The 15,863-nt window shown below is 47.8% G+C and overlaps 1 protein-coding gene across 1 annotated transcript in view; it reads right to left on the bottom strand.

Moving 5' to 3' along the window:
• Nucleotides 1-12,081, bottom strand: part of Wdr25 (WD repeat domain 25) — a 138,560-nt gene extending 126,479 nt beyond the window's left edge. The window contains exon 1 of the mRNA XM_051151389.1: nucleotides 11,205-12,081. Within this exon, the coding sequence (XP_051007346.1) occupies nucleotides 11,205-11,996 (792 nt within the window). The 5' untranslated portion in view covers nucleotides 11,997-12,081. The remainder of the gene's footprint in view (nucleotides 1-11,204) is intronic.
• Nucleotides 12,082-15,863: the final 3,782 nt, after the last annotated feature.

The following is a 15,863-nucleotide window of genomic DNA, read 5'->3' as shown; positions in this document are numbered from 1 at the left end:
TTCGCCTGTAGGAACTGCTGCTCTCAGGGCCAACCTGAATGCATACAAGTTCCCTTTCCTAACAGCCCCAGCCTGATGACAGGTGTCATGCCCCAGGGAAGTGATGACATGGCAAGGGTCCAAGGTACCAGCACACTGCAGAATGCATTTAAATAAGAGTGAAGGAATGTGAAAAGGGGTGCAGATGAAAACAAACAACTTTCCTAACCAAAGGTTAAAATGAAAATGTGATTTAATTTGTGTTTTTGTACCTTTCAAAATAGCACTTCAACTAGTGTAGAAAGCCCACTTGTGTTTATAAAAGCTCTCACATTTCCCTACAGTTGTTGGGCCGTGTAAACACACTGTGAGGAGGGGAGAGAAGTAGCTGCTTGTGAAACTTTTAATACTAGCGTGTATGAGAATTAGAATTCAAACCCAGCAGGTTAAAAATGTTCTGAAAGCAATTTTGGTGCTAGTCTAAATAATTATAGATGGTGCTCACTTAGATAAGGGCCTTTGCCCCCTCGGGGCTCCAAGGGGAAATTCTAGGCATGATAGTTAAGCAAAATAGTTGGTTATTACGGAGGCTTTGCGGTGGCAGTGCAAATTGGTATAATCCTCTGGAAAGCAATCTGACAGGAGACGAATCTGGACCCATGGAAATATACAGCCCTCTGACCCAGCAGTCCCACTTCTGGGAATCAATCTGAAAGAAATAATCCAACAGAAAAGGGTTTCATGCATGAAGATAACCACTTCAGTATTATCTGTAACAGCAAAAATTAGAAACCACCTCGGTGTCCAAGGGCGGCTAAGTAAATTACAGTTAATCAACTCGATAGAGCGTCGCAGAACCAGCGAAAATTGACGGCCCTCCAAAGACACAGAGCGGCTGGTGGTGCAGCAGCAGGCGGGGCTCCAGGAGAATGTTAAGTGGCAAATAAAAGCTGTTGGAACTGTGTATGCACTCTAAGAAAAGCCCAGAACATGCAGGCTAGGAAGGGACACCAGGGCTCCAGCGTTGCCTGGAAATGGAGGCGCCACTCTTCTAGCACTGCTCGGCACCTGGGAGCAAACAGTGGCTCAGCACCCCTCTCTGTGTGTCTTTGTCACTCAGTTTAGAATCTGCCAAGCAGAAAGCAGGCACAGCAGCTGGAGCAGAGCTGGGACGGAATGCCATTCCTACTCAGTCAGTTACACCCCCCAAATGAGACTGCAAGTTACTTAAACCGCACTTACCAAGCCCTTTGGTCTTTCACACACGACCTAGAATGACTAAGGGCCCCAGAGAGCTGTTGACTATGTACATGACAGCTACTGCTAGTTAACACATCAGCCCAGAAAGCCAAGGACATTTGAAAATAGTAACTTGTGTAGAATTAGCAGTAATAAATCTACCATGTGTTAACATAAATAACATTTCTTATAAAAATAACTAGATTTTTCCATAGCATAAAGAAATTAGTAAGAAGGCATTATTTACATTCCGTGGGTTTCATTACTGCCTGGCTTAATACAAGACAGCTGGGTTTTAATATCTGCTTCGGCCCGTCATGTAGCCTCTGGAAAAGTCCATTTACACTCCTGAGAGAATGAGAGTAGAAAAGGCAAATAACTTCTAGGTGTGATTATGAAAATAGTTTTGACCCTCTGGAAAGGCTCAAGGACCCCTGGGGTTTTCAGATCACACTGAAAACCATTGCAATAAATTACAGCTTTCCAGGCTGCAGCTACAGGGTGGTGGGGTAGGTGCGTAGAGGAAGTGAAACCTCGATAAATTATTTCTAAGACCAGATGGAAATATACCCAAAAGTCTATAGTTGTGGCCTCCAGAGAAGACAGTGGCCTTTTCACTCCTTTACTCTTTCTGGTTTCTCTATAGTGTGTATATTTCTTTTAGAGTCAAAAAACATTGCTTTTTTTGAGGCAAGGTTGGAAAAGCCATGGTGTACCCATGCCCTGCACAGTAAGCTAGACGGGAAGGTCACTTTAAGTCATTAGTAGCCATGTTGGTGTGGGGAGCATCACGAAGCAGGCTGGTGGGGACGGCCGCATTGCTCCTTAACATGCTCATCGATCTGTGGCACCCGGCGCACATTCGTCACGGTGCCATGTGGCCTGCCTGGGACCCAATGACGAGAATTGAAACTGGCTCAAGCTAATCATTGCCAGATGAAGGTCAAATATAGGTGACTATATAACAGCTATCAGGGTGTGAGCTGACATGCTACTGCCTACAGCAGCTGGACACTTACAAAGGAGAAGTCCGCAGACTTCACTACAAAAGATGTTAGGTCTTCCCTGCTTTAAAAAAAAAAAAGATAATGAAATACCAGAACTCAAATACCACCTGGGGGAAGGAAAGGAGGTGGGATGTGATGCGGGTCAATATTGTTAGCATGTCAATTGCCTGGAGAAGGGACCACTAAGAGCACAGGAGATTAACAGACAGGAACCCCAGTGACAAACCACTGATTTAGCATACTCAGGGTGCCAGGCCTGAGTCTAACCACACTGTCCATGACTGAACTCATCTGATCCTCAAACAAGATGTCATTAAATTATCAGATGGGGGCGTAATAACTCTGTCCTGTGGAGGACAAGGAGACTGTGCACATAGGCAGTGGTGGGGCCACAAGCTAACACTTTGGGGCGACGGGAATGAATGCTATGCATCTGGGTACCCAGAAGAGATGCGCTGATGACAGGAGTAAGTGAAACTGGAGGACAAGAGCAAGGGACAGGAGTGGACATGTCAAACCCCGAGACCTTTCTTCCTCCAGAGCACATGACAAGAGCCTGCAGCAAGCGGACAGCCCACTGAGGACATAAGAGACAACACTCTGAGAGAAACTGCCCAGGCTGAAAGGAACAAGGACTAGGGAAAGATATGGCAGCTGTGCATGGTGCCACACATCTGTAATGCCAGCACTCCAGAAGCTGTGACAGGATGAATGCCATAAGCTCCATGCCAACCTGAGCCTGAGTGAATTCCAGAGTGAGACCCTGTCTCAAAACTAAACAACAAACAAAAGGCAACTGCAGGAGGCAGAATGAAGAGCAACGCAATCTACCCTCTCTTCATTTATTGGGAAAATTTCTAGTAATACTGAGGGGAAATCACTACTATGAAGTGTGTGTGTGTGTGTGTGTGTGTGTGTGTGTGTGTGTGTGTGTGTTTGCTTTGTTTGAAACAGAGTCTTGCTCATGTAGCCTAGGCTTGCCTCAAACTCTTTCCCTCCTCAGGCACCCAAATGCTGAGACTATAGGCATATGCCAACATACCTAGCTATCAAAAAAATTAATATCAAAATTTTGTAGTGCAGCTTACAAAAAGTGCCAATGGGCCGGACACTGTGTTGCACACCTGTAACTCCTGTCTCAAAAAAAAAAAAAAAAAAAAAGAAAAATCAACAACAACAAAAGTGCTAATGGTGTGACTAAAACCAGATGATACACCCAGGGGAAAAGGGCAGAAGAAAACGCTGATCGTGACATGTTCACAACCGTCACACATGAGTGGGAGCACTAAGGTTTCTCATTTCTGCCATTTTCTTTGTAAAATGTGACCATTTTTACAATGAAGAAAAACAAAAGACCACCCCCTTTGTAAGAAGCCAAGAACCTCACCCTCACTGGGCAGAGACAGGCTCCTTTAAGGGTCTTCTGTGTCCAAGTTTTAAAAGCAACCAGAAATAATTTACTAGACTGTCTCAACTCCTAAGTGTGCCAATTTTGCAATCTGCATTTTTCAATTACATTAAAAGCATTTTTCCAAATTGCTCTATTTTCCCCTAATGACACTGGATGAGACTAGCTCCCCGGGGACAGAGCTGGCACCTTCATGCCACCCTTCTTTCGCCGGCAGCACTTGCTCGTGAGCTGTCCTTGGTGCACAGAACTGGTCAAGTTCAACCGCAAAGGCTCCCAGAGAGCAGAAAGCACACAGGGGCAGCCACAGAGCTGCGTTTAGTCACCTAAGGTTGGTTCTAAGAACCACGAGCTTGTGAAGCAAAGGGAAACATGCGTCTTGTGTACCAGCCTCAGACTCATCTCGGTGTTCACTAGAGGGGAGCGGGCGTCAGAAACACTTCACCTCCCACAAAAAGAAAGAAAGATCCAGCCCAGAAGCTTAAAACTCTTCCCAGGGGTGCTGCAGCCTGGCTATCAACCACTTAAGCCACGTGAGGAACAACACACAAGACTTCACCTTCCCTGGAGGTGAGAAGGCAGAGAGAGGAGCAAATGGAGTCCAGAACTGTGTACCCTGGACCAGCCATCTTTCCCTCCCTTGGTCTCTGTCAAATAAAGAAGGGCCACGTGATCCCTGCATGTGCTGGTGTGTGCACGAGTTAACACAAACACACAGATTCTCTCCTCGCCTTCACCTAATTACCCTTGATGCACTGTTAATCACTCACTCCCCAAATACCAAACGCCCACCACCACAACCCGCACCTCCTCCCCAGCTGCGCCTCTCATTTCCAACAGATTTGCCTCGTGCTCGGAATAAATTGCCAATCATCTGCATAATGCTCCACGACTCCTTACTCCACGCATCAAATCACTTCTCAATCTCATTTCGTAAAAATCCATCAAGAATAATTCTTTCAAAACTGAACTAAACCCTCGCTCTGGCACTTGGACCCATAAATTCCTTGTCTTTGAATGTGAAATATATCACTTTTTACAAAGCACATCCAAGATAGCCTAATATAATCAGATCCACTAACAATGATAAATCAGCAAGATCCTGTAATATATAAAAATGCAAATCCAAGCCACCATGGAAATCATCTCTACTCCTCCTGCCCCTCCACAGAGCCCAAGGAGTGAAGCTGAAGAGGCTGGGCCCGGCTGGGAGAAGCGGCTGGCTTTTCCACTGGGCATTTCCAGAGGTGGAGGAGGGAACAGCTTGCTGGTTTTGCTCAATCTCTGTAGCCTATCAGCTCCCCAGGTTGCCTCCATCATATACCTGCTGTGTAACCGGGAACAAGTTGCAACCCCTGTGGTAAAGTGTGTTAAAAAACTGTGCCTAGCAGCATGTGGTGGCCCCAGTGCAGCTGCTGACTCCCCATTCTCTCATGTGTCCCTGGTTACCACAGAGCTGGCGATCCACACGAGGAGGCACCAGCTGGGGTCACCAGCCTCCAGCACAGGGCCTTCAGCTGTTCCTGAAGGCAGCTGTCCTGGGGGTGCGGGGCGGGCAGTACAGCTCCCTCCCGCCTTTCCTCAGCTGTAAGGTGGCCTCCCCAGCACTGCCGAGACTCAGGCTTTTGGAGTCAAGCAACTGTCCCCATCCTGTGAGCAGTGTGACACCTGGCAAGTGGACTGGCCCCAGCAAGACCTGGCAGTACACAGCACTCCAAAGGACTGCAGAGGTGACTTGGTATCATTGATCTCAGAAAGTTCCATAAACTCTAAAGGCATTTATTTCAGGAAGACTGAGAACGAAACTCTAAAATCCATATGTACAAAAACTATGAAGAGATTCACAGAAGTAGGACTGCACTAAGTCGGAAGACTCTGGGTGAGGTGAGGGTTTGCACATTTGTGTTTTAACCAGTCAATACGGGTACCAGGGGGTAAATTTTCACTTATGCCAGGCACTGAGCTAGATCATCTCTTTTCATATCTACAGCAATAGTCCTCATAATTGGGCACTCTCTCTATTTTGCCAGTGCTACCTGGGGACCAGAGACTAAGGGACCTTATGCAAAGTCACCACGGGGCTGAGCAGCAGTGGAGAGCAGCACTGAAGGTCGCCAGTGTTCAGGTTCCATTTCCCACATGGGCTTTCTGCTGAAGCCCGGTAGTACACAGCCCACCTTCACTACATTAAGTAGCAGAAAAGATGGCACTTAGGCACAGTGTGATCGCTGCAGGACTCCTTGCTTTAAAATGGACTCCAGAAGCTACAGGAAACAACACAGAAGAGACAAGGCCAAGCATGAGGAGTGAGACAGTCATAAAAAGGTTTGTGGACAGTTTTTCGGTGGGGGCTTTGTTTGGCCTCCTGCCTACTAGGTAAGCGTCTCCCCTCTGAGCTCCACCCCCAGCCCCACAAACAATACAGAAGACAATCTGGTGGACGACAAGCTAGCGCACACACACGATCGGCTAAGCTGTGTCGACACCTGGGATGAAGCAGCCAGGCCAGGGTGGCCCAGTCGTGAGCACAGCAGTGGTGTCTATTTTCTCCCTCGGATCCCACTTATCTGCGTCTGCCAAGTTTCCCCAGTAAGCATCAGTTTGGCTTTTTAAAAAAATATGTTAAGAAAGCTTGTTACTGAAAAAAAAATCTAAAACAAATAAAGCCAATCAACGCTGCCTCACTCATGTGCTTTCTGTATAGCCCACAGCAGGGAGCAAGCTCCTGCGGCAGGGAGTCCCCCGGGGGCTGCTACAGCCCTGCATGGACAGGCAGGCAGAGCTGGCTGTGTCTGGCTTTTTCCCTCAGAAAAGGCATCAAAGGCTGAATTCTACCTTTACGTGAGGTGGGTGTTCAAACATGTGGAGTGCAGTAAGGTCCCGGGGGAATGAACAGAGAGTATGAAAGGTATCTGTGCTGGGATCCCAGCCATGAAAGCCCTGAAGCTCACAGAGGAGGGCAGCAGGGTCAGCGCCTGAGACAACAGAGCAGCGGTGCGGAGACTGTGACTCATTGTTTTATTTTACTTAATTGCTCTGGCTGTAAATTTTTCAAAACTAATATAAGCATATTTTACAGCTCACAGAACATTTAGAACATATTAAAATACACATCTTTCCACCGTAATGTGCCTAGTTGAAATTCCTGACTCCAAAGCTGAGCTCTCGGGCGATGAAAGCCTGGCGCTCGGGGCTTTTACATCCGTCAGATGGACGGTGCTACTCTGCTCCGGATCAGAGAAAAATCATCTCAGTAAATGTTACTGTGAGTCAAGGATTCTACCACATTCTAGAAGCTTGGATGGGCCAAAGATAGTAAGTCTTACTGTGCCCCCTAGAGGTGAGTAGGATTTCTGCATGCACATACACACGATTAAAAAAAAAAAAGCTTTCCTAAAGCAAAGCAGTGAAATCCAGAAAATGTCTTTAAATCTTCATTGATTACTTAACATGTACTAAATTTCATGCCAGATGCTACAGAAAATATAAAAATGGGTCTAGTGTGGTTCTGCATTCACAAAGCTTACAGCCTGTCAAGCAACTGATCCAGTGAGGCAAGGGGGCAAATCCACAGCACTCTAAGTGCCAGCAGCACATGCCAGGTCCTACCCCAGGTGTTCACATCCAACCTCATCTACTGCTCAGAAAGACCAAGGACACACATAATAAATCCCTCCACCCACCAGGTTTTCTGGGACTTGGTTTATAACCACAGGCGTCTCTGAAATCAAGAGGGAAAACAGGGCTGCTCAGCAGGCCACATACCAACCTGCAGCCTAGGTAGGACTTCCAGGCTGAGCGGGGAGGTGCCCACATGAGCCCTCCATGCCCTAACCCATCTTCCCATCACAGCTTCTAACTTCTAAGTCCTACTATCCATTCTGCATTCCTAACTGACTCAGAGTCCCAGTTACACAAAAGGCATTTGCCAAACAACCCCAATCACGAAAACTGCCAAGCATCTCATTAAAGCCTCCACTCCAGATCAAGTTCACCTTTCACCTCTGGCTTATAGATGCCCGAACTGTCAGGAGCCCTCAGTGGGAAAACAATGAGGAGACACTGATCCTAGCAGCCATGGTCAGTATTGCCCCAACTCAACGATGGTATGTGTCTCTGCCCAGAGGCTTAGATGTTTTCGGAGGGCTAGACAGGAGGTAGCTTCCTAGCAGTCAAGGAATCCCATGCTGGCATCAATACTTGCAGCCCACATGCCTCCTGGAGACTGGCTACACATCAGCCTCCTCCACGCAGCCTAAACTCGGGCTTTTTGTCATCCCAAGCAGGCCAACTGCGACCTCTTCTGGCCATGGGGTATCAGACCAGTCCCAGCACATTCATCCTCACCACAGGCAGAGCCAAGGCTCCAGCTGAGCACGGGGTACTTGCCCTTAACCCTAGCATCTAAAGACAGAGACAGAGTAACATGGAAGAATAAGGAAATAGTAGGACCCACAGGGTCCTGGAAACCTACCAGAAGAACTTTATGACAGTGAGATCTGGGTCCTGGGGTCCTCCTCAAACTAAGGCACCAGTCAAGGAGAATATAGGCATTAAACTTCGAACCCCTACCAAGACCTAGCCGACGATCATGATACTCTCCACCGTTGAGTGGAGAGTGAGATCTGACTCTCACACGAACTCTGGTGCCCCTCGTCTGACCACGTCCCCTGGATGGGGAGGCCTGGCGGCACTCAGAGGAAGGATAGCAAGTTACCAAGAAGAGACTCGATACTCTAAGAGCATATATAGGGGGAAGAGGTCTCCCTCAATCACAAACATAGGGGAGAGGAGAAGGGGGGAAGTGGGAGGGAGGGAAGAATGGGAGGAAACAGAGGAAGGGCTAACAATCGAGACGTAATAAATAATAAAATGAAAAAAAAAATCTTAAAAAAAAAAAGACAGAGACAGGCAGATATTCATGAGTTTGTGGGCAGCCTGGTCTACATAAGTTACAAGGCAGCTGGGGCTATATAGTAAGATGCTGTCTTTAAAGAAAAGAAAAAAGAAAAAAAAGCTTTGGGGTGAGCAAAATGGCTCATCAAGTAAAGGCACTTGCCACCAAGCCCAATGACCAGAAGTGACATAGTGGAAGGAGATCTGATTCCCCAAAATTATCCTCAAACCTCCATACATGTGCCATAACATACACATGCCCCCACACAAACACACACACAATAGTAAATGTTTTTCTAAGTCATCATAGTCAGGAAGTAGGGAGTAGAGATGGCTCAATCTGTAAAATGCTTGCTTCACAAGCAGAATGATGGGATTCAATTCCCAGAATCCATATGGAAAGGCCAGGCAAGTTGCAGAGTCTTGTAATCCCAGCTTTGGGGAAACAGAGACAGGTAGATCCCCGGGACATGCCATCTGGCCAACATAGCCTCCATGGCAAGTTCCAAGACAATGAAAAACCCTATCTCAAAAGACACACACACACACATACACACACACACACACACACACACACACACACACACACACACGTACGTACATACATACATACATACATACATACATACATACATACATACACACACACACACACACACACACACACACAATTCTCATGGGGTTGCGAACATAGCTCAGTGTAGAGTGTTTGCCTCCATGCTCAAGGACTTGGACTCAAGCCCCCAGCACCAAAAACCTCAAAAAAACAAGAGACACCTATGGTGTCTGTTTAGGAAACTGAAGTTTCCTGTCAGTAATGACCTAGGGTAGCCAAAGGGCCTTTAGGTCCACTCCACAGGGCTCAGGTCCACTTCCTCCCATTAGTTCAGAGGTAGTAAACAGGTGGGCACCCATGAGGACACATCTGATCTCTCCATGAGGCAGGACAGCCACAGCAATCCCTCCCACCTTCTTGCTGCCTTGTGGTCCCCAGCTCTGCCAGGCTGCCCTCCCAGCTCTCTAGTGCACACTCTAGAGCCACAGCTAAGTCCCCCAGGAGCCACAAGCACACTGGACACTGTGGGCACGGCTCATGGAGGTGTGTGCGCTGCTAGCGAACCCTCAGACCTTTCCTAGGGAGTACAGCAGCAGCCAGTCAGTCCACTGCAAAGCCTTGCCCTTAGTCCTGAGGGGCTGGGGAAGGAGGCCAGGCTGCTTCCGCTCTCATCCAAAAGGCAGGGACCCCTACATTCAAACACTGGACAGTGCACAGGGGAGTGTGGGAAGAGGGAGGAATAGACATAAATGCAGTTTGTCACCTCTCTGGTCACAGCAGCTGGTTCAATGCATCTCTTGCTCCTGGCACACGGCCCAACCCAAGACCACAGGATGGAAAAACAGTGTTCATCAGTCCCAATCTGAGCTGGGTCTTGACTGTTCATTAGAAACTGGTCAAGAAAGAAGCAGAGGAGAAGAAGGACAAAAGAGAGAAAAAGTCCAGCAATCAGGTGAGCTCAAAGATAAGGGGTGTCCTGTGTCCTCCAGAGCCAGCCAGATACTGCCAAGAGACAGGCCCAACGGAAACCCTCAGACAGGCCCCATGCCCTGTCAGCCACCCTGGAACACTGAACATCACTCACACTGATCGCACAGCCCAGTGCTGCAAAAGCACCAAAGCCTGGCTCAGAGAACCAAGCAGAGCACATCAGCCACGCTGGAGCCAAACATGGGTTTCTATGCCATCTGTAAATGCTCATCTAAAACTGGCACCCACAGACGTAGCTCGCTTCCCAGCATCTGGGTCTTCCTCCATTCACTTGAGAAAATGCCTCCTGGGTTGGTGAGTTGGGGCTCAAAACATAATCTGCAGATAGAAAGACTCAGATAAATGGGTCTTGAGGATGCTGAGGATAGAATAGGCTGAGGCCAGCATGAGCTCAGTCCAGCTCTGCAATAGGTGTTTTGTTTTTGCGGTGGCTTTTTGTAGTTGTGTGTGTACAAGAATGCATGTATGTGCAGATGCACTTGTGCTTATGTGGGCCTGAATGTGAAGGTCAGAGGACAACTTTAGCTGCTTGGTTTGCTTTTTTTTTTTCTATTTCACATACATTGTTATTTCGCTTGCGTGCATGTCTGTATGAAGGCGTCGAATGCCCTAGAACCAGGTGCTTACAACAGTGTAGTTCATGGGAATGTGCTACAAAGGCGACAAAATGTCCAACAGGAAAGAAAATGAACTATGGCATTCTTGGGTTAAAATAATGTACTATGAGAGTGGTAGTAGAACACATCTTTAATTCCAACACTTAGGAGGCAGAGACAGGCAGATCTCTGGAAGTTTGAGGCCAGCCTGGTCTGCAGAGAAAGTTCCAGAAGAGAAACACAGAAAACTCTGTCTCAAAAAAAATTTTTTAAATGTATTATTATAAAATGAAGTAAAACACCATCACCTGGTCCTTCTGAACACTGTGGTGCTGTGGCAAGGCAGCACTGGGGAAGGGAAAGGAAGGAACAAAAAAGACCGAAGATCTGAGGCTGAGCACAGAGAACTCTCTCTCAAACGTATCAAAGAGAATTACAGAAGTTTCCAGAAGGGAGTAAGAAGCCTGTACCCACCTGCTGCCTGCCTGACTCTGATCCTAAGAGCCACTGAGAGCTGTTTTCCCTCATCTTACCTTGAATGTTTTATCCATGGACGCAGAGAGAAGCATGTGGCTCTTAGAAAAGGCTGGACACCACTGGATGCTGTTCACAGGGCCCTTGTGGCCTCGCAGGTGGAAAAGCACTTTCGTGGGGACCGTAGTCTCTCTGTGCTGACTGTTCAAATACGGCTGAATGAACTCAGATGCTGTGGGAGGCACAAAGAGGGGAGCTGGGGCACATCCGGCAGGGGGTCCTGGGGGCTTTATGTCTTTGGCCCCACTGGCTTCTGGATTCGGTGCCGGCAGCTGCCTCAGTCTCTTGGGGGTATAAGGAACCACACAGTCCTCACCCCTTTTCCTCTGTGAAGAGCTGGCATTTCCAGTGATGCTTTCAACTTGGCTTTGGGCATGAGATGATGACCTGAGGGTGTCCCAATCAGGTTTTACCGGCTTTAGGCAGGTAGCTGCCAGGGGCACGTGGCTGGCTGGAGCTCGGCTCATCCACAGAGAAGGACGAGGAGGCTTACTGGTGGGGAAGGCGGTATCAGGTTCCTTTGAGGGCCACTGCAGCCTCTGGCTGGGACAAGACCCCGGGTCTCTTCTCCAGAGCCGAGCCAGCGGCAAACGTTGCCCTCCTGGGTCTTCATCAGGACTGTCCCCTGTATGCTGTGCCCTCTCTTTTGTCACATCCACTGTAGCAGATGCAAAACCCATCCCAGAAGGTCTGGTCACACCAGAGGCATCGTTCAGCTGGCCTTCAGCATTCACACTTCCAGCGGGCTCGGGCTCTGAGTCAGAATCATCATATGCCACCAGCGAGGCCATGCGGACACACAAAGGCAACTTCCTAGAACTAAACAAGGTCAAGAATCAGCAGCTGTGAATGGGAGAACAGTTCTGTACTTCAGAGCAGGATGGTCCCTTGAGAGTTGGAGGCTTCAAACTCCGCAAACACAAACACATAAAGAATAAAGGTTTCATTTTCTAAAGAGCTAAAAAGAAAGAATTACAGATATTTAACATAAAGCAATGATGTTTGGTGTAGGAGAGATGGCTCCGTGGTTAATAGTATGTCCTGTTCTTCCAGAGGATCCAGATTCAGTTCCCCCACCTACCTCAGGCAACCCCCAACCACAGGTAGCCCTACTTCCTGAAGACCCAAGGCCCGTCCTGACCCCTACAACTACCGGCACTCACATGCACATACCCACACACCAACAATATATGCTTACACATAATTAAAAATAGAAAGCATACCTTTTTGGGGAGTTTCAAGACAGGGTTTCTCTGTGTGACAATGCTGGCTGTCCTGGAACTCACTTTGTAGACCAGGCTGACCTCAAACTCACAGAGATGCCCCTGCCTCCGCCTCTCAAGTGCTAGGATTAAAGGCATGCACCACCATGCCCCACTTGAAAGGATATTTTTTAAAAAGGAAAAATAAAAAACAAGTGATGTTTGGACCAGCAAGATGACTCAGTGGGTTAAAGGTGCTTGCTGCCAGCCCTGAAGACCTGAATTTGATTCCTAGAAGCTACATGGTTGGAAGAGAGAAGCAACTCATGAAAGTGGTTCTCTGACCTCCACATATGTGCCTTGACATGCATGTGCTCGCCCAGCCATATAAAGAAATAAATTTTAAAGGAAATTATGTTGGGGGAGATCTATATGTTAATCCAAATTTAAACATCATATAATAAATAAAAACCTAAGTAATGTTTAAAAATAAATGGGTTTCCTCTTTATTAGACAGAATTATTTAGACTATGTAAATTTTTTCCCAATACAAGGTTTTTCTGTGTAGCCCTGGCTGCCCTTGGACTCCCCCTGTAGACCAGGCTAGCCTTGAACTCACAGAGCTCTGCCTGCCTTTGATTCCTGAATGCTGGGATTGAAGGCTTGAGCCACCATTACCTGGTTAAACATATCATTTTTAAAAATAGAAACCGTGTGGGGCTTAGGACGAAGATCACTGACAGAACTCTTGCTAACACAGGCAAGGCTCTGGGGTTTGCCCCTCAGCACTGCAAAGCAGGAGAGAATGAGAGGAGGAAGTAGAAGAAAGGGAAGAGGAAGGCAACAGCAATGAGCTAGGTATGGTAGCACCCACCTACGAACCCACAACTTGTGAAGCTGGGGCAGGAGTAGTAACGGATTCAGAGCCACCCTGGGATACATAGTAAGACCCTGTCACTAAAAACATACTTCTGAAGAAGTGGAGCAGCAGCAGAGCACAAAGTTTAGGGTCGGGTCCTAAGGCAACAGTCTACCCAAGTGTGCCAAAAGCAAGTCTGATAATGGCATCCAAATGTTTGTTTCACCCCAAACGCACAGGTTCGCACAGTACTGAATTTCTTTTTAACAATTCTTCCTGGAATTCTGAGCCATCACAAATTGTTATCAGCTAGTTCTTAGTAAGAGGTGCTTTGATCTAGAATTCAGTATTTTATTTATTTCTTACTTACTTACTTATATTTTGGGTTTTTAGAGGACAGGGTTTCTCTGTATAACCCTGGCTGTCCTGGACTCACCTTATACACCAGGCTGGCTCAAACTCACATCAATCCACCTGCCTCTGCCTCCCAGAGTGCTGGGATTAAAGGTATGTGCCACCATACTTGGTGAATTCAGTATTATAATTCCATGAAGAAAGAGAACAGCCAGTCTAGGCAGGCAGAAAATAAGGATGCTAAGCACATCACAGCCAGCAGAGGGAGAGGTGAGAGAGGGTGCAAGCTGAGCCATGGACCAGCTTGCTTTTATATTTGTGTATGTACTGTGAGTGCACGAATACCCGTGCGGATGTGCAAACCTGTGCTTCTACATACAAGGAGGCCAGAAGACGAGTCCTGTGACCTCACCTCACTCTCTATTTCTTTGAGGCATGATCTCCCTGTCTCCAACCGCTTTGAGGCTGGGTTACAGACAAGTGTGTAATGTGTAATGCCTGGCATGTTACAGGGGTGCTGGGATCCGAACTTTGGTCTTCATGATTTCAAAGCAAGTGCTCTTAATGGGTGAGCCTCTCTAGCCCCATACTGCTAACACAAGACCTCACTTTGTAAGCCTGTCTCAACACTCTGAGTGCCGAGATTACGGTATACATCACAACACCAGCTCATACGCTGGGTTTCAACATCCCATTCCCACCCTTCCACACCTATCCCCTAATGGCACTATTCATCTCAGACCCCTGCCACACAGGTCTGTTAGTCATTCAACACCTGCAGTTCTTGTTCCCACCAGCAGCTGAGTCCAGACAATTAACAGTGTCCACATTTAAAGTCCTTTTCTAAAAAGGACTTCTAAAACTAGTCATCCACGCTCCAACCAAACTAAAACCACATTGAGGAATAACTACACACAGACAGAACCACGCTCTGCAAATAATCTCATCTCTACATATTCAGCAGGGATTTGAAGCCAATCTCCTGGTTCCTCAAAGGGAACCCATCAGACTCCCACCACCAGACTATATAGAGGTCAGGCACAAGCCTGGAATTTCCAGCCACACAGTTGTCTGCAGGCTAGACTCACAAGAGAGGCCTACAGCAGATCAGAGGACGGTGTAGCCCATTAACTCCCACGGGGCATCGAAAATGTCTGAATGGCTGCAAGAAGTTGGACGCCTGAGGCACTGCACAACGTGCAGGTTTCGTTCACCCGTTCAGCATATGCCATGGCAGGCAAGACAGGAAACGGCACCCTTCACTCAGCACACTCACAAGCTACAGGGAGACAAAACACATCCCCCACTTCATTAGTGACCCAGACGTCATCATCCATACGAACTAAAAAGGAGAAACGGAAAAGGGAATAAGGCAGCTAGACCATGGACTGCATTTTCCTATGGAGCTGAGACAGGCCTCAGAGAGACTTACACCTCTGTGACACTGGAGGAGGGGTTGAGTGAACCACGGTGATCACAGTGCTGAGGCTAAACAACAGAACCAATGACAACTGAGAGGAGTCAAGGGTGTTATCATGAAAACACACATGAAGGAAGAAGGCTGAGAGCTGAGGGGAAGGCACACAACTTAGGTGATGGTTGCCATTTTGTACCTAAGTGCGAAATAATGTCACGGGAAAGGGGGGGGCGTGGTGAAACCAAGAGGAAAGGGCTAAATGGGAAGACAGGGTAATGAGAACTGAAGAAAAAATAACTACAAAAACTAAAGGGGGCGCATACACGTGGGGCAGGGTGTCCAGGAACCCTCAATCTAGACATATTTGTAGACTACAAGCTGGTGAGACAGGAGGCTAAGGAAATTAAGGCAGGATTTTCCCGTTCAACAAACAGGTCCTAGTTTCCTACTCTGTGTTTGATTCTATGTTGACTCTAATGTGGGCAGAAACTAAAACACGGATCTTGCCCAGGAGGCCAAGATCCACGAGGGGAAACATAAGGATAACCACCAGACACGGGCTTTGAAGGATGAAGTTAGCCAAGCCGTCAGCCGCAATGGGTAAAGAGTTCAGAGCGCAGCCCTCTAGGGAGAAATGGGGAGAAATGGAAGGCGAGCGGCGAACTGAGCCTCGCGCTAAAAAGTGGGGAAACACGCGGCCGCCAGGTCCCGGCCCCCACCCGCCCGGGCCCGCCGCTCACCACACGCACGGAAGCGCTGGGTACAACCCCTACAGAGGTCCGGCCAGCACTGGGGCCACCCAGTCGCGTTCCACCACGACGCCGGG

Source organism: Acomys russatus, chromosome 1 (assembly GCF_903995435.1).
Source record: "Acomys russatus chromosome 1, mAcoRus1.1, whole genome shotgun sequence".
NCBI classification, from domain to species: domain Eukaryota; kingdom Metazoa; phylum Chordata; class Mammalia; order Rodentia; family Muridae; genus Acomys; species Acomys russatus.
This window is presented reverse-complemented; position numbering and strand designations above follow the sequence as displayed.